This window comes from Oncorhynchus mykiss, chromosome 13 (genome assembly GCF_013265735.2).
Source record: "Oncorhynchus mykiss isolate Arlee chromosome 13, USDA_OmykA_1.1, whole genome shotgun sequence".
Classification (NCBI taxonomy): domain Eukaryota; kingdom Metazoa; phylum Chordata; class Actinopteri; order Salmoniformes; family Salmonidae; genus Oncorhynchus; species Oncorhynchus mykiss.
Genome location: NC_048577.1, coordinates 50,015,682 through 50,040,767, shown reverse-complemented (window position 1 = coordinate 50,040,767; position 25,086 = coordinate 50,015,682). Strand labels below are relative to the sequence as shown.

General features: G+C 44.9%; 1 protein-coding gene across 1 annotated transcript in view; it reads left to right on the top strand.

The window, feature by feature from the left end:
• The first annotated feature begins 434 nt into the window (after nucleotides 1–434).
• The window catches only part of LOC110486699 (tumor necrosis factor receptor superfamily member 16), a 69,612-nt gene continuing 44,960 nt past the window's right edge, over nucleotides 435–25,086 (top strand). The window contains exons 1-2 of the mRNA XM_021558479.2: nucleotides 435–1,147; nucleotides 6,234–6,396. Of these exons, the coding sequence (XP_021414154.2) occupies nucleotides 1,109–1,147; nucleotides 6,234–6,396 (202 nt within the window). The 5' untranslated portion in view covers nucleotides 435–1,108. The remainder of the gene's footprint in view (nucleotides 1,148–6,233; nucleotides 6,397–25,086) is intronic.

The window sequence follows — 25,086 nt, the reverse complement described above, 5'->3', positions numbered from 1 at the left end:
GATGCCAAAACGTTGGTGGGTTACCCAATACATTACTGGGAGCTTGTATATGGAGTATGCAACTCTCTTTTTTTGTTGTATAGTTTGCTCGCCATTGGTCAGCACCTCTACCAACTTTTGGGGTGTGCACCAGCTCATAAAATTAATTCATTAATATACAGTTGACGCAATAATACAGACCACATAAATGAGAAATGATCAATAAAACTGCATGTAAAAAACGCATCTACCTAGTAGATTTCAAGTACATTTCCGGTATGCTTTTTTGGCAAACAACATGCAATGCAACGCTTTGGAGGGAAAGCGAGAGAGCGCGATAGAGAGAAAGAGAGAGAGAAAGAGAGGGACAGAGAGAGCGAGATACAGATGAAGTGTCAGAAAAGTGACTCCAGTTGATCCTTGTCTCTTGTCTATGTAGATCAGGGTCCCCCAACTCGCGGCCCGAGTGCCGAATTTGTACCGCAGGTGTTTTTTTTGTTGCATTTTCATTGTTGGACATAAAACAATGTAAATCAGCTCCAAGTTATTTTAATTTGGAATATCTGTTCCCAAGTATGTCCATGCATAATATAGAGACGCATTACCATATACAAATGCAAGCAAGGTTTGGAATTATTATGTTTTAGTCAAATATTATATCTGTTTGGGCTTGATTGCGGTCTACAAATTATTTGTCATTATGTTCTTGCCCCCCAACCATCTACTCAAGAAAAGAATGACGCGCGTCTGAATCTAGTTGATGATCCCAGGTGTAGATCGAGCAAGTCGACTACTGCAGAAGTCACAGGGTAAATCGGGAAGGAGTGGACGTGCCTCTCTTCAGTTCGTGCACGACTCTTGCCTCCGCAGTGCACTGCTGGATAGCGCTCAGTACAGTCAGTCTGCGCCCGGACGCTTCACGCACGCACCAGTGACCTGCCAATGCGACGCATCTCACTCTCAAAAGGTCTCGAACACTACACCGCAGCGAAGAGCATGGGGAATTCACTGCGGACTCATTGATAAAGAATTGCCACTGGAATTAAAATGAACAATTCGTCCTGTATGTTCCTTTGCAGTATCCATTTAGTATAGTCTATTTGTTTATGACACTGTAGGAAACCGAAGCATGGCGGGTGCCTTATCATTGGTGATGTTGTTTGGAGTGGTGAGTAATGGCATGATTTATAACTCTGATTTCATAAAGATATATTTCATTTTGATTGAATAGGTAGCATGGGAGAAACGTGTTCATTGTTTGCATTTTATTACTTTGCGTTATAACACTGTAGTTGTATTGGACTGGGGATCCCTGCACTGTCCCTCGTATTTCTCCATCTAATGCTGGCAAATTAGTCACGATACTAATCTGAGGAGAGCTGCTGGAGGGAAGGTGTTTACCCCCCCCCCCCCCCCCCCCCACATCTCAGAACTGAGCATAATATACCCGAATGTGTGTTTTATAATAACAGTTATAGTTCCCCATGCTCTTCATCTGAATCCTTTATAGAACAACAATCCTGGAAGGTTTTCATAGGCAGGTGCCAGAGCCCAAGGTTCCTTTTACAATGTAGGATTTCATAGCAGGTCCATCCATTTAAAACTGTGGTAAGATCACATACGGACTGAAATGAAAGGCTTGCTCAGTCATCGGTAAATATGCATACTCAGTGTTGGGGAAGCTACTCAGAAAATATAGTTTACCAAGCTACCAATTACTTCACACTGGAAGAAGTTAAGCCTCACCAAAGCTCCCCTCAAGACAAATATATATTTGACTTAAGTAAAGTTACTTTGAAAAAGTAGTTCACTACATCCAAACTTGTTCTGAAAAAACATCAATATGTGCACCTGAAATACCATAGATAACAAATTGCAATTGAGGTCATATATTAAGAGAATGTGTAATTTAGCCTAAGAAACAAAAAAACTAACGTTTCAAGTGAGAATTAGGCAGGTCTAATGCTGAAAAATTGAAAATGATTGCCTACTTCACCCATACACCCAGTTTAACTTCTTCCAGTGTGAAGTAATTAGTAGCTTGGTAAAATATATTTTCAGAGTAGCTTCCCCAACACTGACTATGCATATATGAAACAGATCTGTGCCATTTACTGATGACTGATCAAACCCTTAACATTTCAGTCCATACGTGATCTAATAACAGTTTTTATGCATGAATCTGTTATGAAATCCTAAAATATCCATATTTTCTCTTTTTATGGAAGTAGGCTTCTGTTGAAGTGGAGGTAGTGACTTATCTGAAGTTCAGAAAGTTTGACATGAGATGAGTGTGAATTTTCGATAGTTGGGTGATGATAATGGTGATGGGGATGATTACAAACTATTTTCTATTATTTGGTGAGTGGCTGTCATAGGCTAATCCTCCTGATATTTCAAGACCTGCTGGTCTAATAAGGCTTGTTCATTCACTCACCATGTGAACAGAACTCTACATTACTCAGGAGCAGTCTGTTTTGACATCTTCTTTATAACATTGTGGTAGTATAGAGCATGTTTGTAGAATCAGATTCAGAAATAGTCTCTAATTGACTATGAAATCAGGGAGAGTGCAAAGCAGGCATCTCAAGGCTGGGGATGTGACCTGGTGTGTGTATGTGTGTGTGTGTGTGTGTGTGTGTGTGTGAGGGCATTGCCTTATTCTACACATTTGAGTTAAAGACTTAAAGCCAATTTATGCTTGATCCAGCAATGTGGTCGGAGGCTCCGTATGGATGGTGTAATGCAATTGTGGAGTCTACGGAGGGGAGGCACCGCGTCGCTATGCGCGTCTCAAATCAACACTTTATTTTAAGAATATGACATGTGACATTCCTAGTGGGTCAGAAGTTTACATACAGTCAATTAGTATTTGGTAGCATTGCCTTTAAATGTATTAACTTGGGTCAAACGTTTTGGGTAGTCTTCCTCAAGCTTCCCACAATAAGTTGGGTGAATTTTGGCCCAACTTATTTTGTAGGATTGAGGTTAGTGCTTTGTGATGGCCACTCCAATACCTTGACTTTGTTGTCCTTAAGCCATTTTGCCACAACTTTGGAAGCATGCTTGGGGTCATTGTCCATTTGGAAGACCCATTTGCGACCAAGATGAGATGTTGCTTCAAAATATCCACCTAATTTTCCTCCCTCATGAAGCCATCTATTTTGTGAAGTACACCAGTCCCTCCTGCAGCAAAGCACCCCCACAATATGATGCTGCCTTCCCAGTGCTTCACAGTTGGGATGGTGTTCTTTGGCTTGCAAGCCTCCCCTTTTTCCTACAAACATAATGATGGTTATTATGGCCAAACAGTTATATTTTTGTTCCATCAGACCAGAGGACATTTCTCCAAAAAGTACGATCTTTGTCCCCATGTGCAGTTGCAAACCGTAGTCTGGCTTTTTTTATGGCGGTTTTGGAGCAGTGCCTTCTTCCTTGCTGAGCTGCCTTTCAGGTTATGTCGATATAGGACTCGTTTTACTGTGGATATAGATACATTTGTACCTGATTCCTCCAGCATCTTCACAAGGTCCTTTGCTGTTGTTCTGGGATTGATTTGTACTGTTCGCAGCAAAGTACGTTCATCTCTAGGAGACAGAACGCATCTCCTTCCTGAGCGGTATGAAGGCTGCGTGGTCCCATGGCGTTTATACTTGCCTACTATTGTTTGTACAGATAAACGTGGTACCTTCAGGCATTTGGAAATTGCTCCCAATGATGAACCAGACTTGTGGAGGTCTACAATTGTTTTTCTGAGGTCTTGGCTGATTTATTTTTATTTTCCCATGATGTCAAGCAAAGAGGCACTGAGTTTGAAGGTAAGCCTTGAAATACATCCACAGGTACACCTCCAATTGACTCAAATGATGTAAATAAGCCTATCAGAAGCTTCTAAAGCCATGACATCATTTTAGGAATTTTCCAAGCTGTTTAAAGGCACAGTCAACTTAGTGTATGTAAACTTCTGTCCCACTGGAATTGTGATACAGTGAATTATAAGTTAAATAATCTGTCAACAATTGTTGGAAAAATGACGTGTGTCATGCACAAAGTAGATGTCCTAACTGACTTGCCAAAACTATAGTTTGTTAACAAGAAATTTGTGGAGTGGTTGAAAATGAGTTTTAATGACTCCAATATGAGTGCATGTAAACTTCTGACTTCATCTGTAGGTCAGGAGGTCCTGTATAAACACAAACTCACTTCCTTGACAACTTCCTTCACAACAGTTCTGCGCTGCTCCGCTAAGCTCAAGAAGTATGAATACCCTGACTTCTGCAGAGGCCATATCACCCTAAATGCTGCACGGCCAATGCAGATGTCAGATTGACCATGCAGCACCTTTCAGTCACTCAGATCATGTTGAGAGTAGCAGGCTCCTTACCGGAGATGAACCTGGTAAATTGCCAGTTTATAAACTTGGGGGTTTGGGCGGCATTCCAAGTTCACATTCACCGACCTGGTGATTATAGTGTAAGACCATAGTCAAATAAAAACAGAGGTTTTGAGCCAAGGTTTGCATAAATTAGTAAGGATAAGAAAATATGCTTATGTGTGGTTTAACAATGCTTTGGGCAATTCTCCAACAGAGGGGGACATGCCAAGAGTAGAGGGGTCACAGGCGCAACTTTCCCTGGGGACGGTGGGGGGGACGGACGGACAAATGCAATCTGAAATTGCATTTTTGTCCTCCTCGGATTTATCGTTGGATTGTGGTACAAAACGAGGCAACGGTGTGCTTTAGGACCATGCAGATCGATCCAAGCGGTCGGGTAAACTGTTTGGAGTGTTTATCTGACTGGATAAAAATTTAATAAAAAAGTTATGTCCCCCCACTTCTAAAACCAAAGTTTCGCCCTTAAGAGGGTTTGAGATTATGTGGGGGATATCACTGGGGGGGGCACGCACGCACACACACACACACACACAGACACACACGCACACACAGAGAAGATAGAGAGAGGGAAGAGAGAGAGGGAGAAATGTACAGAACGGATGAGAGTCGATCGACAGAGAGAGAGAGCTGTGCTGGCGGCTGCTCTCAGTGCATCTGTTTCTGAATGAAAGCAGGGGCTGAGGGAGGGGGAGAGAGGGAGACAGTTAAATAGAGAAAGAAGACATTTCAGTGAGAGAGAGACCAGCAGTTTTTCTTAGTAAAATGTGAGGCATTAAACATTAAAGCGTTTCAGTCTAATGGTTTTGATGATTATGACTTCAGAATGTGCTTCACATGATTGTTTCCTTATTTAAATGTATTGTATGTATGAAAACATGCTTTAGTCTTGTGCCTGTGAAGCTGTTTGGCATTTATATCAGAGTGAGAGAGAGGAAGTGACAGAGAAGAGTGGAGAGAGGCAGTGAGAAAAAGACTGGAAATAAAGAGACAGAGAGAAGATTGTGTGTAGCAGGAAGCAGCATGTGTGTATGCCTTTGCGTGCGTGTGTGAATTTATAGTTTTAAGTTGCGCAATATGAGGACTTGTTATGCAAATTCCAGAGAGGAATCTGTCTTTTACCACACCTAGCAATTAGAGAGAAAAACAAGGACGTTAACTCTCCCAGGCCCTCCATCAACAGTACGGAGTCTGACCAATAGCCCCGTAGACAGCTCCGTTGCAGTATGCTCCAGCCAGCAGTTTTCAACTAACATTTGCACTACAAGCAAATAAATAAGGAGGAGAGTAACCCCTATGGGGAAGAAAACAAAAATCAAGTATTAGAAAACCAAAGGTAGATCTTCTCCTTATAAATGAATGGGTTCAGGAGTCTTTGTAAACACCCTGCAGACTGACAGCTTCAGTGTGAAGGGCAGTGGGCTGGACATGGATGATCGGAACAGGAATTCTGAGGGGAAGTGTGTGTGTGTGTGCACGAGTGTGTGCATGCATGGGTGTGTGTGTGTATGGGGAGGATATATTGAAGTGCTAACATGCAACATGAGGTTGTGCATTAGGCACATATGCTTATAGGTGTTACTTGGACCAGTCATGGGTGAGCACCTTGAGGCTTGCCTTTATGTGCCTTTAAAGGCTCTCTGAGGGTGGGACAATGTATTGCTCTGTAGAAGAATTTGTCTCTGATTTAGATGTAGACAAAATTATTTATTGTGAATCATGATACGAGGTTAGATTAGGAACATGATTGTAATACGCATCTGGCTGTCATTTTTGCCTTCAAAACGTTCCCCTCTATGAGCCAGTATTATGGGTGACCTCTGCTTTAACACCCTTCTGTCTGTTCCTCTGTCTGTGCCAGGTTGGGGTGTTGGTGGCTTCTAAGACGGAGCGGGCGGTGCAGGTGCCCTGTGACTCAGGCCAGTACACCAAGGGTGGAGAGTGCTGCGAGGTGTGCCCACCCGGAGAGGGGGTGGTGAGAAGGTGTGGTGCCAACCAGACCGTCTGCGCCCAGTGCCTAGACAGTGAGTTCATCCTTCAAATGTACAAGTACACATCTATACAGGCATACTGTATTATGCACATGCACACAGGCACGAACACACAGCTATTTTCAGGTGCACAACTAGAGGTTTTCTTCTGGATCAAAAAGGGGCTTAGGTGGTGGGCATGGCAGGGGGCGCGGTTGGCTCGTTGGCGCGTCATCATTTTAGAAGCCCCCATCTTGGCGGGGTAAAGAATGGCTAATGTTGTGTTCTTTTGCTCAAACATAATAACAAAATCTATAATGGTAAATTCATTGTTTTTAGAATTTTCAATTCTCCCTGTCTGTCTAGTTTTTATTTTGGGGATTGTTAGTTCTCAATGTTTATGTTATCAAGAAATATATAGGTCCATTATCTTTTTTACACACTTTATGTCTGGTTTTAGTCGTTTAAGTACACACTGAAAGTGTTTTTATATGCCGAAAATGTATTTAAAAAGTATATATACAGTATATTAGAACTTTTCTTTACACTGTTTGGACTTATCCACCGCAATGATTTCAATGGCATAAAAATCGCTGAACTATACCTTTCACCTTATATGCACTCATTTACACCATCAATGGGAATTTACACATTAATACCCCACCGTTTAAAACCATCCAATCAAAACAGAAAAAAGCCTGAACAAAAATGTTACTGTCCAATTTGCACATAACAACAAAAACCCTTCTGTCCCTGCTTTAATAACAAAGTGTTCTTTAGAAACAAGCAGGGAATCCTATGTTTGATGGCTGTAAGTGGGGCCAAATGTGTTCACTTACAACTCAGGCTGAAACCCATTAGCACTGATTCAGAGGGAGGATAAAACGGGACGGGAGAGGTGCCAATGTTGTGCTACAACGTCCTACAGAGAGGAAGAACCTTTATGCAAACATACATATGCACTTCATCTTAGGGTTTGCTTCACCATTTTTCCTCTCTTTCTCTTTCACTCTCTTTCTGTTGTTGTCCTTTACAGTAGTTAAGATGCATAGTAGAAGTTAAAGTGTAGTTCTCACAGGTCACTGCGTAGCATAGAAATAGAATCCAGAGAGAGAGAGTCAGCTGGATTCTACAGCACTTCTATAAGTCAAAATGTAGTTCCCAAGGTCACTGCATGGTTGTGGTGGATGAGCAGAATGTCAGAGTGCATTGTGACTCATGACTGGTGTCAGGTCTGCTCTATTGACTGAGTCGTACAAATAGGATCTTCTTTCACAACTGTGACAATTCACAGACAAAGTATTCTTCAGTTGAGGTCCTTTACAAATCCCAGGAATGCCAGTGTCTTCCAACACTATTTGAGCAGGACACAGAACAGACGAAGTCTAAAATTAGATCAATTAAGTAATTTAGTCAGAAGATGGCCTGTGTTGCTGCTTGATATAGTATTACCATAACAAGCTCCTACAGACACAACACTGGCCTGGGATGCCTGTGAACTGCTGCCCAACAATGTGTAAAGACATGGTATGCACATATTATTTAATGTAACCTCCAAACATTCCTGGAGCTTGGCAGTTTAAGATCAAAGTCTCATCTACAGCAGCTGGTCAGTTGGGGAACAGCCAACCAGACAATGTACATGGAGAGGTAAAAGAACAACGGGAAGGGAGGGGAAATGGAAATGGAAGAGGAGGGGATGAGGAATGGAGACTAATTAATCATTATTATTAGCAAATTACACAAAGTGATGGATTACAGCAGGAAACTGGAGCCGCTTGGCTTCTCTGCAAAAGCAGCAGAGACATCCTAATATGGACTTGTATTCTAAGGTTTGACTGAACCCTGCCCTCAGAGTCCTTAATTTATAAATTCAAATGTATAAATGCTGTCACTTTTTTTCATGGGAAATAATAAACCACTACAGAGCCCTCCACTCTCATTCCCTACCAGTCTTTACGTGACTCATCGGCTGTAACGGGGATGAAAACTGGTCTGAGGGAGCATCAGGCACCAAAGAGCAGGGTCTGCTCATTCATCTTGCATGATGTTATATGACTGCATCTTTACACATTTAAACAGACTAATTTTACCAGTGCGCCACGCCCATTTCATATCCTACACAGGGATGCAGAAAACAATGTTGTCAGTGTTGTCCCATTGCTGCAGCTCCTGTACGGACTCAGGGGAGGTGAAGGTCGAGAGCCATGCGTCCTCCGGAACACGACGCCACCAAGTCGCACTGCTTCTTGACACACTGCTCGCTTAACCCGGAAGTCAGCCGCACCTCATGGGTCTCCCGGTCGCGGCCAGCTGCTACACAGCCCGGGATCGAATCCGGATCTGTAGTGACACCTCTAGTACTGCTATGCAGTGCCTTAGACCGCTGCACTCGGGAAGCCCTAGAAAACAATTATCGTGAGCCACGATACAGACATGGTATCAATAATGTGGTAAACATTCCACAATTTAGCAGAATTGCATTAGTTTGTGACAATTTGAGTCAATTTACAATTGTTCTCTGCCTGTCCATTTTTGTTTGTCCCAATAAAATCTTATTGTGCTTGATGCATCCCTGAAACACTAACAAACATAGGGCCTGAGAGTGTTATAAATGGATGTCAGTGGCTGAAAACACGGACCCTTACCTGAATAACAAAAGCTATATACGTAGATAGAAGCTGTATTTCATAAAGCGCAGGTATTAATATTTTAAAAGGTGAAAAAACATTCAGAGCATCCATTTCCTGTTTCATGGTAAATATGGGTGCATCTTTATTTACCTCTTCTTCCTCTCTGGATACTCTACTTCATGTCCCGCTAACACCTCCCCTCCTCATTGCCCTATCCTTTCAGGTCTAGACGCCTGCCAACGTCAGCACCGCTAAAATATTTATCAGTCCTTTCCACTTTCTCTCTCTCTCTGCCTGTCATGGGACACAGCACATAAAGAGCTGCTTCTCAGTGAAGCATCACAAAGGGGGCTGCAACTGACTGGGGATCAGTGGGGATGGAGAGAGAAAAGGCCAGTCAATGAAGCGTTTAGAAAGTCCTCTGACTGAATGGGGTTCAGTTGGGGATTTAGAGAGAGAGAGGGAAAGAGAGAGAGAGAGACAGAGAGAGAGGAGAACCACAGCTATCTTAGTCAATGGAGTGTGTAAAAGAGGACTGACTGATTGTGGATCAGTGGGTAATGGGGGGAATGAGGAGAAATTAGTTTGAGAGTCCTCTGTGGCTCCTACAGCGGAAACTACTGCATTACTCCACTGACCCCAGAACAGCACTAGGTGAGCTAATGAGGGATAACACATAACTGTCACCAGATATGACTTCTCTTTTTAACATCCTAATAATAGCGTTAGAGGAATGTTAATAATACCCTAAACAGATGTTGTAAACCTTGGGGTCGAGCCAAGCAGACCACTGAAGCGTGGCGATAATTACACACTGTTAAATAAATGTTTCAAGTTTTAAAAGACAAATAGAAACCGACATGCAGGTTTCAGAACGTTTAATGTATAGCCCTACAGAGAAACAAGAGCCAGTGAAAGGTCAGTGTGTTATGTTAGCATAGCAGAAAGAGAGAAAAGAGTTAAGGAAGGAAAGCTGTCTGACATTAGTGGGGAAATGGCCATTGGCCACGGTCCCCTAGAATAACACAGCAGGATAGTGCTGACAATGGAGAAGATGAAAGAGGATGGACACAGGAGAAACTTAAGGATGTCCAGACCTGCATTATTAATGATGCTAATCTAATGGGGTCGAAACACTTCGATGTGAGAGGAGGAGTCTTCTCAGGCTGAATTGGCACATTTACACTACATCCCTCAGCCTTCAATCACTAACTGCTGACAAGATCATACTGCTAGATATCTAGAGGAGGTGGTCAGGTTGAGAGGAACCATGAGGATCATACTGCTAGATATCTAGAGGAGGGTGGTCAGGTTGAGAGGAACCATGAGGATCATACTGCTAGATATCTAGAGGGGGGTGGTCAGGTTGAGAGGAACCATGAGGATCATACTGCTAGATATCTAGAGGAGGGTGGTCAGGTTGAGAGGAACCACGAGGATCATACTGCTAGATATCTAGAGGAGGTGGTCAGGTTGAGAGGAACCACGAGGATCATACTGCTAGAAATCTAGAGGAAGATGGTCAGGTTGAGAGGAACCATGAGGATCATACTACTAGATATCTAGAGGAGGGTGGTCAGGTTGAGAGGAACCATGAGGATCATACTGCTAGATATCTAGTGACGGGCATGGTAACTGATTTACTGAGAGACAGTGTGGTTCGGAACATCATCCTTCACACACTCTCTCTCTCTCTCTCTCTCGTCGGAGTGCATGCTGGGAGTGAGTCGTCAAGCAGAGTGTTTGTGAGAGCGAATGGAATTTCTTTTCACTCTATTGGGTTTTGGTATGTACATATATATATATATATATATTGATTAGTTTAGTTGTTTTACGGATATATTGTTTAACTATCACTAAGCACGTATAGGGGTGGTGGGATCTTTGAGGTTGTTTTTTCGCGAGGGCACAACCAGCGGGTGGGGCTGGTTGCAATGGCCACTCGCGGAAATGTAGAGTTTGAAAAACTTAGTCGGAGGCATGGAGTAAAAATTCCTGCTGCGGCTGGGTGTTCAGTGGAAGAATGTAGCTTGGCTGTGGGTGCTATCATTGGGTATGATAGCATCAAATCAGCCTCAAGGATGAATGCAAATCTCCGTTGTTGAAACATGTCGTGTCTCATAGGAGACAAGTGCATATAATTTTAAAGAAGGAAGGAGATGAACTGAATTTAGCGTTTAGTTTTAAGATTGATGGATTTGATTATGTCTTCTATGCATCTACTGAATCAATGAAATGTTTTGGATGTGGAAGAGAGGGGCATTTGGTGCGTAATTGTCCCGAGAATGAACGCGCTGAGCCTGGTAGTAGCTTTAGTGCGGGTGCAACTAACGTACCACAGCGAAGGGATGAAAATACTACAGGTGTAGGGGAAGAGAGAAGGTGGGCAGATGTGGTTGGAAAAGTAGGAGAGGAAGGCATTGTGGATACGGGGGCAATTGTGGTAGATCAGAACAAAGAGGGAGGGGAAATAGTAGGTGAGATTGCGACTGCCGTCGCTGAGGTGGTGCTGGAAAATGAAATTGGAGGTCAAGAGGAGATTGAAATAACGGAAAAGGAAGCGGATGTTTTTAAAATACCGAGGAGTAAAAGGAAGAATTTAAGGGGTGGTGAAGGGTCTAATTCTAAGAGAAAGGTAGTGATGGATAAATCAGGTGAAGATGAACAGGTTGTAGAGATGGGGTTTTCTTCTGGGGAGGATAGCGAGAGTGAGTCATCTGACGCGTCACAACAATATAGTGAGATAGATGGGGTGGAAGGGAGGTATGGGATCGAGAAGATACGTCAATTTCTGAAGTTGACAAAAGGGAAGAAATATATGCAGGATTACAATGTAACTGATTTTTTCCCTGAACGTGAATTGTTTATTAAATCAGCAAAGTTTCTGATGTCAAAAATTACAGGGGGAGGTTTGAAAAGCCCTGAAATTGCTAGACTCAAGAAAGTGGTCACGAGAGTAATAAGTGATGCAAATTCTAAAGAAAATGAAAGAGTTCAGTTGCAGTTTTAACTCTGTAAAGAGATGTGGTGGCTGTATCTTCCTCTGTATTTTTTTCTTATCCATGAGCAGTTTTAAGATCTCTTCTTTAAACGTAAATGGGGCAAGAGATGTTAAAAAAAGAGCCATGGTGTATGAGTTAATGAGGGGAAAGGGAAGTGACATAATTTTTCTACAAGAAACGCATAGTAATTTGGAAAATGAAGTTATGTGGCAACAGGAGTGGGGGGGGACAGTGGTGTGTAGTCATAAAAACTCAAAAAGTGGGGGTGTGGTTATCTTGTTCTCAAAAGGGTTTTTGCCTTTGTCATATGAGGTTGAAGAGGTAGTTGAGGGGAGGTTATTAAAAGTTAGAGCAAGGTATGAAAACATCAATATGTGTCTGATAAATGTATATGCCCCAGTGGTGACAGTTGAGAGGGTATGTTTTTTAGAGACATTATCAAATACCATTGAGAAATGTAACAAAGAAGATTATTTGTTTATTGCTGGGGATTTTAACTGCACAGTTAGTGATTTAGATAGAAATCACCAAGAACCTCATATAGCCTCAAGGACGTTTTTAAAACGCCTTATTGTAACAAATGAACTGTGTGATATTTGGCGGAGTCAACATGGAAGAACAAGGCAGTACACCTGGGCGCATGTGAGCGAGAACATCATCTCTATGGCCAGGTTAGATAGGTTTTATGTTTTTGAGCATCAATCTCAGGTCTGTAAATCAAGTGTGATAACTCCAGTGGGATTTTCTGATCATTGTTTAATAACAGAGGTGGTGTTCATTAACGATGTAAAACCTAAAAGCGCATACTGGCATTTTAATATAACTTTATTGAGTGATGCTCACTTCAGGAATTGTTTCAGTTTTTTTGGGGAGAGGTGGAGGTCTCAAAAGGCCAGTTTTGTATCCCTTCAACAATGGTGGGATATAGGGAAAATCCAGATTCAACAATTTTGTAATCAATACACAAGGAATGTCACCAAGGATATCACCAGATCAATGAAAGCCCTAGAGATTGAAATAGTGGAACTCATGACGTTGGTTGAGACCACAGGAGATCGAGGCCATACTCAGGCCCTCAAGAGGAGAAAAGCTGCATTGGCAGATCTGCTGGGTATCAGAGCACAGGGGGCATTGGTGAGAAGTAAATTTCAGGGCATATCTGAAATGGATGCCTCATCCAAATTTTTCTTTGGTTTAGAGAAAAAGAATGGACAAAGAAAAATTATTCATTGTCTCAAATCAGCTGTTGGACAAGAGCTCACTAGCCCTAGTGAAATTAGAAAGAGGGCAGTAGAGTTCTATGCTGAGCTCTACAAGTGTGAGTACAAAGAGGACAAAACAGTGACACAGCAGTTCTTTGATGGGCTCCCAAAGGTGCCTGCAGAAGCTCAGGTTGAGCTTGAGCAACCATTGTCTTTGCAGGATTTATACACTGCATTAAATGGCATGGAAAATGGAAGGGCACCAGGCATTGATGGGCTTCCCGTTGACTTTTTTAAGTCCTTTTGGGATATGTTGGGAGAGGATTGGTTAGAAGTAGCTAATGATAGTTTAACCGGAGGGTTACTACCAATAAGCTGCAGAAGGGCTGTCCTCACCCTACTGCCTAAAAAGGGTGACCTGAGGGAGGTGAAGAACTGGAGGCCGGTGGCTTTATTGTGTACTGATTATAAAATATTGTCAAAGGCTTTGTCCAACAGGCTGAGGGAGTTGATGGGGCAAATCATACATACGGATCAGTCCTACTGTGTTCCTGGCAGGCAGATAGGGGATAACATTTCTCTGATTCGTGATTTTTTGGACGTCTCTAAGGCTATTGGGTTGGATGCTGGTCTAATTTCAATTGATCAGGAAAAGGCATTTGACCGAGTTGAACATCAATATTTATGGCACACGTTTGAGGCGTTTGGGTTCAGCTCTGGTTTTATTGCCATGATAAAGGTGATATATGGTGACATTGAAAGTGTATTGAAAGTTAACGGTGGTTTGAGTGCTCCTTTTAAAGTGTGTAGAGGTATTAGGCAGGGATGTTCTATGTCTGGGATGTTATATGCTATTGCTATAGAGCCACTACTAAATAGCATTAGAAGTCGCATTGCAGGGGTGTGCCTTTCAGAGGATATTCCTCCTATTCGTCTTTCAGCCTATGCTGATGATGTAGTTGTGCTAGTGAAAAATCAAGCGGAGGTGGATAGTTTGAGTCTAATGGTTGATCGTTTTAGGGGAATATCCTCTGCAAAGGTAAATTGGGAAAAGAGTTGTGCTTTACAGATTGGAGAATGGTCTGGAGGGATCATGGCTTTGCCAGGGGGGCTAGAATGGTGTAAGGGAGGTTTTAAGTATCTTGGAGTGTACCTAGGAGATGAGGGGACTATGGAAAAAAATTGGAGTGGGGTGGTTGAAATGGTGGAAGGGAGGATGAGGAGATGGCGTTGGTTACTATCTCGTATGTCATATAGGGGGCGCACTATTATAGTTAACAATGTGATTGCCTCTGCACTGTGGCATCGGTTGTCAGTTTTAGAACCACCATCTGGCCTTCTGGCTAAGATACAGGCAATTATTGTGGATTTCTTTTGGGATAAATATCACTGGGTTCCACAAAGTGTTTTGTATTTGTCAAAAGAGGAGGGGGGACAAGGTCTTGTACATCTTGCTAGTAGGGCTGCTGCTTTTCGGTTTCAGTTTATTCAAAGGTTGCTTTATGGACCGGAAAATGTGGTGTGGAGAGGGGTGACAGGTCTTATATTACAGCGGGTTGGAGGATTAGGTTTAAAGAAGGCTTTATTTCTGGTTGATAGTAGCCAGATTTCTAGGGAAGGAGTACCTCCGTTTTACAGAGGCCTTCTCAGAGTGTGGAGCATAATGAAGGTGTCCAGAAGAACTTCAGCGGAGTCAGTGCATTGGCTGTTGGAGGAACCTCTGGTGTATGGGGCAAGACTGGATTGTACAACTGCAGCTGTTCCACATTTCTCCAAGATTCTGGTGAAGGGGAAAATCATCACCTGAAGACAGTTAATGGCCATGGCAGAACATTTGGGGATGAGGTCGGAAAGGATTGTCGGACAAATGCTGGGGAGCTGTAGGAAGGCTCTGTCAGCGGAAGAATGGGGTATGCTTAGTAGCCACAAGAAGAAGGTGCAAGATGAAGACGTCTCATTTCCAAAACTAGGGATTACACCAAATATCCCAGAGTCAGAAAGAAAGGCGGTATTGCTGGATTTGAGAGGGTTGGAGGAGGTGGGTTTGGATGAGGTGAATGGGAAGGAATTGTATAGGGGGTGTGTCAAGGTGTTGAATAAAGATAAATTGAAAAATAGAAAAGATACTCCATGGAGGGTAAAATTGGGCATTGATGACAAGGTAAAGCCAGCATGGAGAGCACTGTACAAACCACCGTTACAAAAGGGTACTGGTGATATGCAATGGAGGGTTTTGCATGGCATCATTGCAGTTAATGCTTTTGTATCTGTTATTAACTCAGATGTTAGAGATGGATGTCCTTTTTGTAATATAAGAGAAACCATTTTTCACTGTTTTATGGAGTGTGAGAGGATAAAACCTCTATTGGAAATGCTGGAATCTTTGTTTAAAGCAGTAGGGGAGTTTTTCAATAACACTGTTTTTATTTTGGGGTTTCAATATAGTAAACAACAGAAAAGAAAATGTCAAATGTTAAATTTTATTTTGGGACAAGCTAAGATGTCAATTTTTCTGAGTAGGAAACATAAGATAGAAACGGGATATGGGCAGGATGTAAGATGTGTTTTTAAAGGTTTAGTGAAAGCAAGAATAAAAGTAGATTTTGAGTTCTTTTCAGCTGTAAAAGATCTCCTATTATTTGAGGAGAAGTGGGCCTACGAAAGAGCGCTTTGTTTTGTAGAGGAGGGGAAATTATTTTTTGCTGCTGAAATAAGTTGAATGTATATGTTATGTATTTATTTTTGTTGTTTCATTTCTGAAAAGGCAGTGTGTCATTATTTATGTTAACACTTGAGTAAAAAATAAAGGTTTTATAAAAACTCAACTCAAACTCTCTCTCTCTCTCTCTCTCTCTCTCTCTCTCTCTCTCTCTCTCTCTCTCTCTCTCTCTCTCTCTCTCACATGTGCGTGGTTCTGGAGCATACAGTCACGTTTAGACATGTTTATATACAATGATTGCATAGGGGTTTATGCATGCGAGCTAAAATTAGGTAGAGGCCTGTTGCACTGCGGGATAATTGGGGAGGTTGAGGAAAGGTTGTACCGTCAAGCCTGACTGAAAAGAAAACAAAGGCTCTGAGTCCTACTTCAAATCATTATTTACCCTAAGGTCAGTTATTTATCCACCAGATCGAAGGCCCCACTCACTCAGTCAATGTCAGAGCTGCTCTGCTACCTCTAGCCAGAGCCATATAAAGAGACCAGACCACCATCTGAACCACTCACTGCCAAATGCCTGCTGAGAGAAATGTAAGAGAACAATAACACTGGACCTGGGCTACCACCTGTCAGTGAAGGGAACTCAACCTCAGGTCTCTCCATTGCCCTGTCACATGTTCCCTGATTCTTATGAAACATATGAATTTATATTTACTATTTGATCGTCTTTTTGATGGTCTGTAACATGTTGTCATGTTTGGATCATCCAATTTTGGACCATCGTCAATGTTTTTCACTGTGTTACCTCAAATGGTTGGAGTTGGAAACTCAGAGGAAATAACATCCTGTTCTCACAATATGAGCCTGTTTTATCCAATCCTGTTCTCACGGTATGAGCCTGTTTTATCCAATCCTGTTCTCACGGCATGAGCCTGTTTTATCCAATCCTGTTCTCACAGAATGAGCCTGTTTTATCCAATCCTGTTCTGTTTATCCTCCACTAATGTTTCAATGCCGTTACCTCTCACATTCTCTGTTTACAGTGTGTTTAAAGTAAGGGAGAGGACACCCTGTGTTGTCAGGTAGTAAGCTGTGCTGCTGTTTACAAGGTGTTAGAGATATTAGGCTCAGTCTATGCTAGTGTTTACATGCTGGAGCAGCTTACAAGGCAAGGCAAGTGCTGGGACATTGCTGCAGGGCTTTTCACACCAGCAATACGCTCTCTCTCTCTTACTGAACACAACAACAACTGCCATCCAACACTTCTCACTGCTCGTCCTGACACACACACACACACACACACACACACACACACACACACACACACACACACACACACACAGTACTCTCACGCAGATGTAGACACAAAAACATGCATCACTTGTTGTTTCTAATAGCAAGGGAAGCCTCTAAAGCTCTAGATTGCAGAAGATGCCTCCTCTCTCCTGTTCCCCATTTAGAAGAGCATCACACAGGAGTACAGAGGGATTTGGGGAACCCTATACCTGGTGGGGATCCCGCTGTTCTGTTATTCAAACCAGCCTGCCCCTCCTCTCCACCGTCTCATCCTCTCCTCTCTTATCCTCTCCTCTCTTATCCTCTCCTCTCCTCATCTCTTCCCTCTCCTCCCTCTCATCCTCCCTCTCATCCTCTCACCTCTCCTCCTCTCCTCTCTTATCCTCTCCTTTCCTTATCTCTTCCCTCTCCTCCCTCTCCTCCTCTCCCCTCCTCTCCCACCAAACGTCACTCTCATCTCCTACAGCCACAAAAATAACAGACTATATGAATAATTCAGCAGGGTTCCAATTATATCTGAAAAAAAATCTATAAGAACATGCAATATTAATGAATGACTTTGTACCGCTAAGAACTCTCAGCATGAGAATAACCCAGTTTGGGGTCAACACCTTCATGGCTCAACTTCTAGCACCAACATTCCTGAAGAGCACATTCTACTAATGGAACTTCATAAAGACAACTACAACTGGCTCAGCAAATAGTCAGCTTCAGAATAAATTACTGTCCTTTACAGCCAGATACAGCATAAATTACTGTCCTTTACAGCCAGATACAGCAAAAATTACTGTCCTTTACAGCCAGATACAGCATAAATTATTGTCCTTTACAGCCAGATACAGCATAAATTACTGCCCTTTACAGCCAGATACAGCATAAATTACTGCCCTTTACAGCCAGATACAGCATAAATTATTGTCCTTTACAGCCAGATACAGCATAAATTACTGTCCTTTACAGCCAGATGCAGCATAAATTACTGTCCTTTACAGCCAGATGCAGCATAAATTACTGTCCTTTACAGCCAGATACAGCATAAATTACTGTCCTTTACAGCCAAATGCAGCATAAATTACTGTCCTTTACAGCCAGATACAGCATAAATTATTGTCCTTTACAGCCAGATGCAACATAAATTACTGTCCTTTACAGCCAGATGCAGCATAAATTACTGTCCTTTACAGCCAGATACAGCATAAATTACTGTCCTTTACAGCCAGATGCAGCATAAATTACTGTCCTTTACAGCCAGATGCAACATAAATTACTGTCCTTTACAGCCAGATGCAACATAAATTACTGTCCTTTACAGCCAGATGCAGCATAAATTACTGTCCTTTACAGCCAGATACAGCATAAATTACTGTCCTTTACAGCCAGATGCAGCATAAATTACTGTCCTTTACAGCCAGATACAGCATAAATTATTGTCCTTTACAGCCAGATACAGCATAAATTACTGCCCTTTACAGCCAGATACAGCATAAATTACTGTCCTTTACAGCCAGATACAGCATAAATTATTGTCCTTTACAGCCAGATACAGCATAAATTACTGTCCTTTACAGCCAGATACAGCATAAATTACTGTCCTTTACAGCCAGATACAGCATAAATGACTGTCCTTTACAGCCAGATACAGCATAAAATATTGTCCTTTACAGCCAGATACAGCATAAATTACTGTCCTTTTGTGATAACATGCGTCTTGGTGAGAGGTGTAGTAGTCAGGCGCAGGAGAGCAGGGATGTCTGAGGAACGTGTTTAATAATAGTCCAGCAATGCAAATGGCACAGAACAAAAATCCCAAAACTACGCTCTCGAATAATCGTGCAAACACACGGAGGAACTAACACAGTTCCGACACTTTACATACACGTGCGTAAATGCGAAAAAAACAACAAACATCAAATACCATCGAACGCAATACACACAAGTCTAATCCTGCACGAATTACGGCAGGTAACAGCTGCCCTATATACCCACAGAAATCAAAGCAATTGAAAACCAGGTGTGAAAAGGAACACAGACAAAACAACCAGAAAAAGAAAAAGGGATCGGTAGTGGCTAGTAGACCGGCGACGCCGAGCGCCGCCCGAACAGGGAGAAAAGTTACCCTCGGTAGAAGTCGTGACAGTACCCCCCCCCTGACGCGCGGCTCCCGCAGCGCGACGACGCCGGCCTCGAGGACGACCCGGAGGACGAGGCGCAGGGCGATCCGGATGGAGGCGGTGAAACTCCCTTAGCATAGGAGGATCCAGTACGTCCTCCACCGGCACCCAGCATCTCTCCTCCGGACCGTACCCCTCCCAGTCCACGAGGTACTGAAGACCCCCCACCCGACGCCTCGAGTCCAGTATGGACCGAACTGCATACGCCGGCGCCCCCCGCACCTCATCTTCTTGAAGCGGACCAGCCACCACCGGCCTGAGGAGAGACACATGAAACGAGGGGTTAATACGGTAATACGGGGGGAGCTGTAACCTATAACACACCTCGTTTATTCTCCTCAGGACTTTGAATGGCCCCACAAACCGCGGACCCAGCTTCCGGCAGGGCAGGTGGAGGGGCAGGTTTCGGGTCGAGAGCCAGACCCGGTCCCCCGGTGTGTACACCGGGGCCTCGCTGCGATGGCGGTCGGCACTGGCCTTCTGCCGTGCTTCGGCCCGTTTAAGGTACCCATGGGCGGCCTCCCAGGTTTCCCTTGAGCGTTTCACCCAATCGTCCACCGCAGGAGCCTCGGTCTGGCTCTGATGCCATGGTACCAGGACCGGCTGATAGCCCAACACACATTGGAAGGGCGACAGGTTCGTAGAGGAGTGGGGGAGTGAGTTCTGGGCCATCTCCGCCCAGGGGATGTACTTCGCCCACTCCCCTGGCCGGTCCTGGCAATACGACCGCAGAAACCTACCCACATCCTGGTTCACTCTTTCCACCTGCCCATTACTCTCGGGGTGAAACCCAGAGGTCAGGCTGACCGAGACCCCCAAACGTTCCATGAATGCCTTCCACACCCTGGATGTGAACTGGGGACCCCGATCAGAAACAATATCCTCAGGCACCCCATAGTGCCGGAAGATGTGAGTAAACAGGGCCTCCGCCGTCTGTAGGGCCGTAGGGAGACCGGGCAAAGGGAGGAGACGACAGGACTTAGAAAACCGATCCACAACGACCAGGATTGTGGTGTTGCCCTGTGACGGTGGCAGATCGGTCAAGAAGTCAACCGACAGGTGTGACCAAGGCCGCTGTGGAACGGGAAGGGGTTGTAACTTCCCTCTGGGCAGGTGCCTAGGAGCCTTGCACTGAGCGCACACTGAGCAGGAGGACACATAAACCCTCACGTCCTTGGCTAAAGTGGTCCACCAGTACTTCCCACTAAGACATCGCACCGTCCTCCCAATCCCCGGATGACCAGAGGAGGGGGATGTGTGAGCCCACCAAATTAACCTGTCTCTAACCTCCAGCGGAACATACACCCGTCCCGCTGGACATTGTGGTGGAGTGGGCTCAACACGCGATGCTCGCTCAATGTCTGCGTCCACCTCCCACCTTACAGGTGCCACTAGACAAGAAGCCGGGAGGATGGGCGCAGGATCAATGGCCCGCTCCTCCGTATCATATAGTCGGGACAGTGCGTCTGCCTTAGTGTTCTGGGAGCCTGGTCTATAGGAGATGGTAAACCTAAATCGGGAGAAAAACATGGCCCACCTTGCCTGACGAGGGTTCAGTCTCCTCGCTGCCCGAATGTACTCTAGATTACGGTGGTCAGTCCAGATGAGGAAAGGGTGCTGGGCCCCCTCAAGCCAATGTCTCCACACCTTCAGGGCTCTGACAACAGCTAGCAGCTCCCGATCCCCCACGTCATAGTTTCGCTCCGCCGGGCTGAGCTTCTGAGAAAAGAAAGCACAGGGGCGGAGCTTCGGTGGCGCACCCGAGCGCTGGGAGAGCACGGCTCCAACCCCAGCCTCGGATGCGTCCACCTCCACTATAAATGCCAAAGAGGGGTCCGGATGCGCCAGCACGGGAGCCGAGGTAAAAAGAGCCTTCAGGCGACCAAAAGCCCTGTCTGCCTCAGCCGACCACCCCAGACGCGTCGGCCCCCCCTTCAGCAGTGACGTAATGGGCGCAGCCACCTGCCCAAAACCCCGGATAAACCTCCGGTAGTAGTTGGCAAACCCTAAGAACCGCTGCACCTCCTTTACCGTGGTTGGAGTCGGCCAATTACTCACGGCTGCAATGCGGTCATCCTCCATCACCAACCCCGATGTGGAAATGCGATATCCAAGGAAGGAGACGGCCTGTTGGAAGAACGAGCATTTCTCAGCCTTGACGTACAGGTCATGCTCCAACAGTCTCCCAAGTACCCTGCGCACCAGAGACACATGCGCGGCCCGTGTAGCGGAATAGACCAGAATATCATCGATGTAAACCACCACACCCTGACCGTGCAGATCCCTGAGAATCTCATCCACAAAAGATTGGAAGACTGCTGGAGCATTCTTCAAACCGTACGGCATGACGAGGTACTCATAATGGCCGGATGTGGTACTAAACGCCGTCTTCCACTCATCTCCCTTCCGGATACGCACCAAGTTATATGCACTCCTGAGATCCAGTTTTGTGAAAAACTGTGCTCCGTGAAATGACTCAATCGCCGTGGCAATGAGAGGTAGCGGGTAACTATACCCCACCGTGATGGAATTTAGACCTCTATAGTCAATGCACGGACGCAGACCACCCTCCTTCTTCTTCACAAAAAAGAAACTCGAGGAGGCAGGTGAGATGGAGGGCTGAATGAACCCCTGCCCCAGAGATTCCGATATGTATGTCTCCATAGCCACCGTCTCCTCCTGTGACAGGGGATACACGTGACTCCTGGGAAGTGCAGCGCCTACCAGGAGATTTATCGCACAATCCCCTCGTCGATGAGGTGGTAATTGGGTCGCCTTCTTTTTACAGAAGGCGATAGCCAAATCGGCATATTCTGAGGGAATGTGCACGGTGGAGACTTGGTCTGGACTCTCCACCGTTGTAGCACCGATGGAAACTCCTACACACCTGCCTGAGCACTCCTCCGACCACCCCTGTAGAGCCCTCTGTTGCCACGAAATCCTGGGGTTGTGACGGGCCAACCAGGGGATCCCCAACACCACCGGAAACGCAGGAGAATCAATGAGGAAGAGACTAATTCTCTCCTCATGACCCTCCTGCGTAACCATATCCAGTGGAGCCGTGGCCTCCCTGACTAGCCCTGACCCTAATGGTCGGCTATCTAAGGCGTGCACTGGGAAGGGTTTATCCAGCTGAACAAGGGGAATCCCTAACCTGTTCGCTAAACCGCGGTGAATAAAATTCCCCGCCGCGCCTGAATCTACTAGCGCCTTATGCCGGGAAAGAGGGGAAAATTTAGGAAAAACAATCCATACATACACGTGACCAACAGGGGGCTCTGGGTGAGCCTGGTGCCGACTCACCTGAGGTGTCCGGGCAGTGCTCGGCCTGGCGTCTCGACTCCCGGGGGGAGCAGTGTGCCCTCTGCGACCACAGCTGGCACAGGAAAGGCCCCCTCCTCCGGTCGCCCTCGCTGAAGCACCTCCTAGCTCCATGGGTGTTGGAGTGGTGGAGCTGGGAGATGGAACTGACAGAGCCCGATCTGGACGTCCGCGGGTCGCCAGCAAGTTGTCCAACCGAATGGACATGTCGATCAATTGGTCCAAGGACAGGGTGGTGTCTCTACAGGCCAGCTCCCTACGGACGTCCTCACGCAAACTACACCTATAGTGATCGATCAAGGCCCTGTCGTTCCATCCCGCGCCAGCGGCCAAGGTCCGGAACTCTAGAGCAAAGTCCTGAGCACTCCTCCTCTCCTGCCTCAGATGGAACAGCCGTTCACCCGCTGCTCGACCCTCAGGTGGGTGATCAAACACGGCCCGAAAGCGGCGGGTGAACTCTGGGTAGTGGTCCCTCGCCGAGTCAGGATCGTTCCACACCGCGTTGGCCCACTCCAGGGCTTTACCTGCGAGGCAGGAGACGAGGGCGTTCACGCTCTCACCCCCCCGAAGGAGCCGGACGAACGGTCGCCAGGTATAGGTCCATCTGGAGTAAGAAGCCCTGGCACCCGGCCGCCGTCCCATCATACTCCCTCGGGAGGGCGAGTCGAATTCCACTGTGCTCAGGCAATGAAGGAGAGGGTAGTGGTACTGGTTGGGGTGTAGCTGATAACGGTGTGGGAAGGCCACCTCTCTCCCATCTCTCCATCGTCGCCATCACCTGATCCATGGCGGTCCCCAGTCGGTGTAACACTGCCGTGTGGTGTTGAACTCGCTCCTCCACGGACCCTGGAAGTGCGTCCGCTCCTGCTGACTCCATAATTATATTGGTGCAGGATTCTGTGATAACATGCGTCTTGGTGAGAGGTGTAGTAGTCAGGCGCAGGAGAGCAGGGATGTCTGAGGAGCGTGTTTAATAATAGTCCAGCAATGCAAATGGCACAGAACAAAAATCCCAAAACTACGCTCTCGAATAATCGTGCAAACACACGGAGGAACTAACACAGTTCCGACACTTTACATACACGTGCGTAAATGCGAAAAAAACAACAAACATCAAATACCATCGAACGCAATACACACAAGTCTAATCCTGCACGAATTACGGCAGGTAACAGCTGCCCTATATACCCACAGAAATCAAAGCAATTGAAAACCAGGTGTGAAAAGGAACACAGACAAAACAACCAGAAAAAGAAAAAGGGATCGGTAGTGGCTAGTAGACCGGCGACGCCGAGCGCCGAGCGCCGCCCGAACAGGGAGAAAAGTTACCCTCGGTAGAAGTCGTGACACCTTTACAGCCAGATACAGCATAAATTATTGTCCTTTACAGCCAGATACAGCATAAATTACTGTCCTTTACAGCCAGATACAGCATAAATTATTGTCCTTTACAGCCAGGTACAGCATAAATTACTGTCCTTTACAGCCAGATACAGCATCAATTATTGTCCTTTACAGCCAGATACAGCATAAATTACTGTCCTTTACAGCCAGATGCAACATAAATTACTGTCCTTTACAGCCAGATGCAGCATAAATTACTGTCCTTTACAGCCAGATACAGCATAAATTACTGTCCTTTACAGCCAGATGCAGCATAAATTACTGTCCTTTACAGCCAGATACAGCATAAATTATTGTCCTTTACAGCCAGATACAGCATAAATTACTGCCCTTTACAGCCAGATACAGCATAAATTACTGTCCTTTACAGCCAGATACAGCATAAATTATTGTCCTTTACAGCCAGATACAGCATAAATTACTGCCCTTTACAGCCAGATACAGCATAAATTACTGTCCTTTACAGCCAGATACAGCATAAAATATTGTCCTTTACAGCCAGATACAGCATAAATTACTGTCCTTTACAGCCAGATACAGCATAAATTATTGTCCTTTACAGCCAGATACAGCATAAATTACTGTCCTTTACAGCCAGATACAGCATAAATTATTGTCCTTTACAGCCAGGTACAGCATAAATTACTGTCCTTTACAGCCAGATACAGCATCAATTATTGTCCTTTACAGCCAGATACAGCATAAATTACTGTCCTTTACAGCCAGATACAGCATAAATTATTGTCCTTTACAGCCAGGTACAGCATAAATTACTGTCCTTTACAGCCAGATACAGCATACATTATTGTCCTTTACAGCCAGATACAGCATAAATTATTGTCCTTTACAGCCAGATACAGCATAAATTATTGTCCTTTACAGCCAGGTACAGCATGAATTACTGTCCTTTACAGCCAGATACAGCATACATTATTGTCCTTTACAGCCAGATACAGCATAAATTACTGTCCTTTACAGCCAGATACAGCATAAATTATTGTCCTTTACAGCCAGATACAGCATAAATTATTGTCCTTTACAGCCAGGTACAGCATA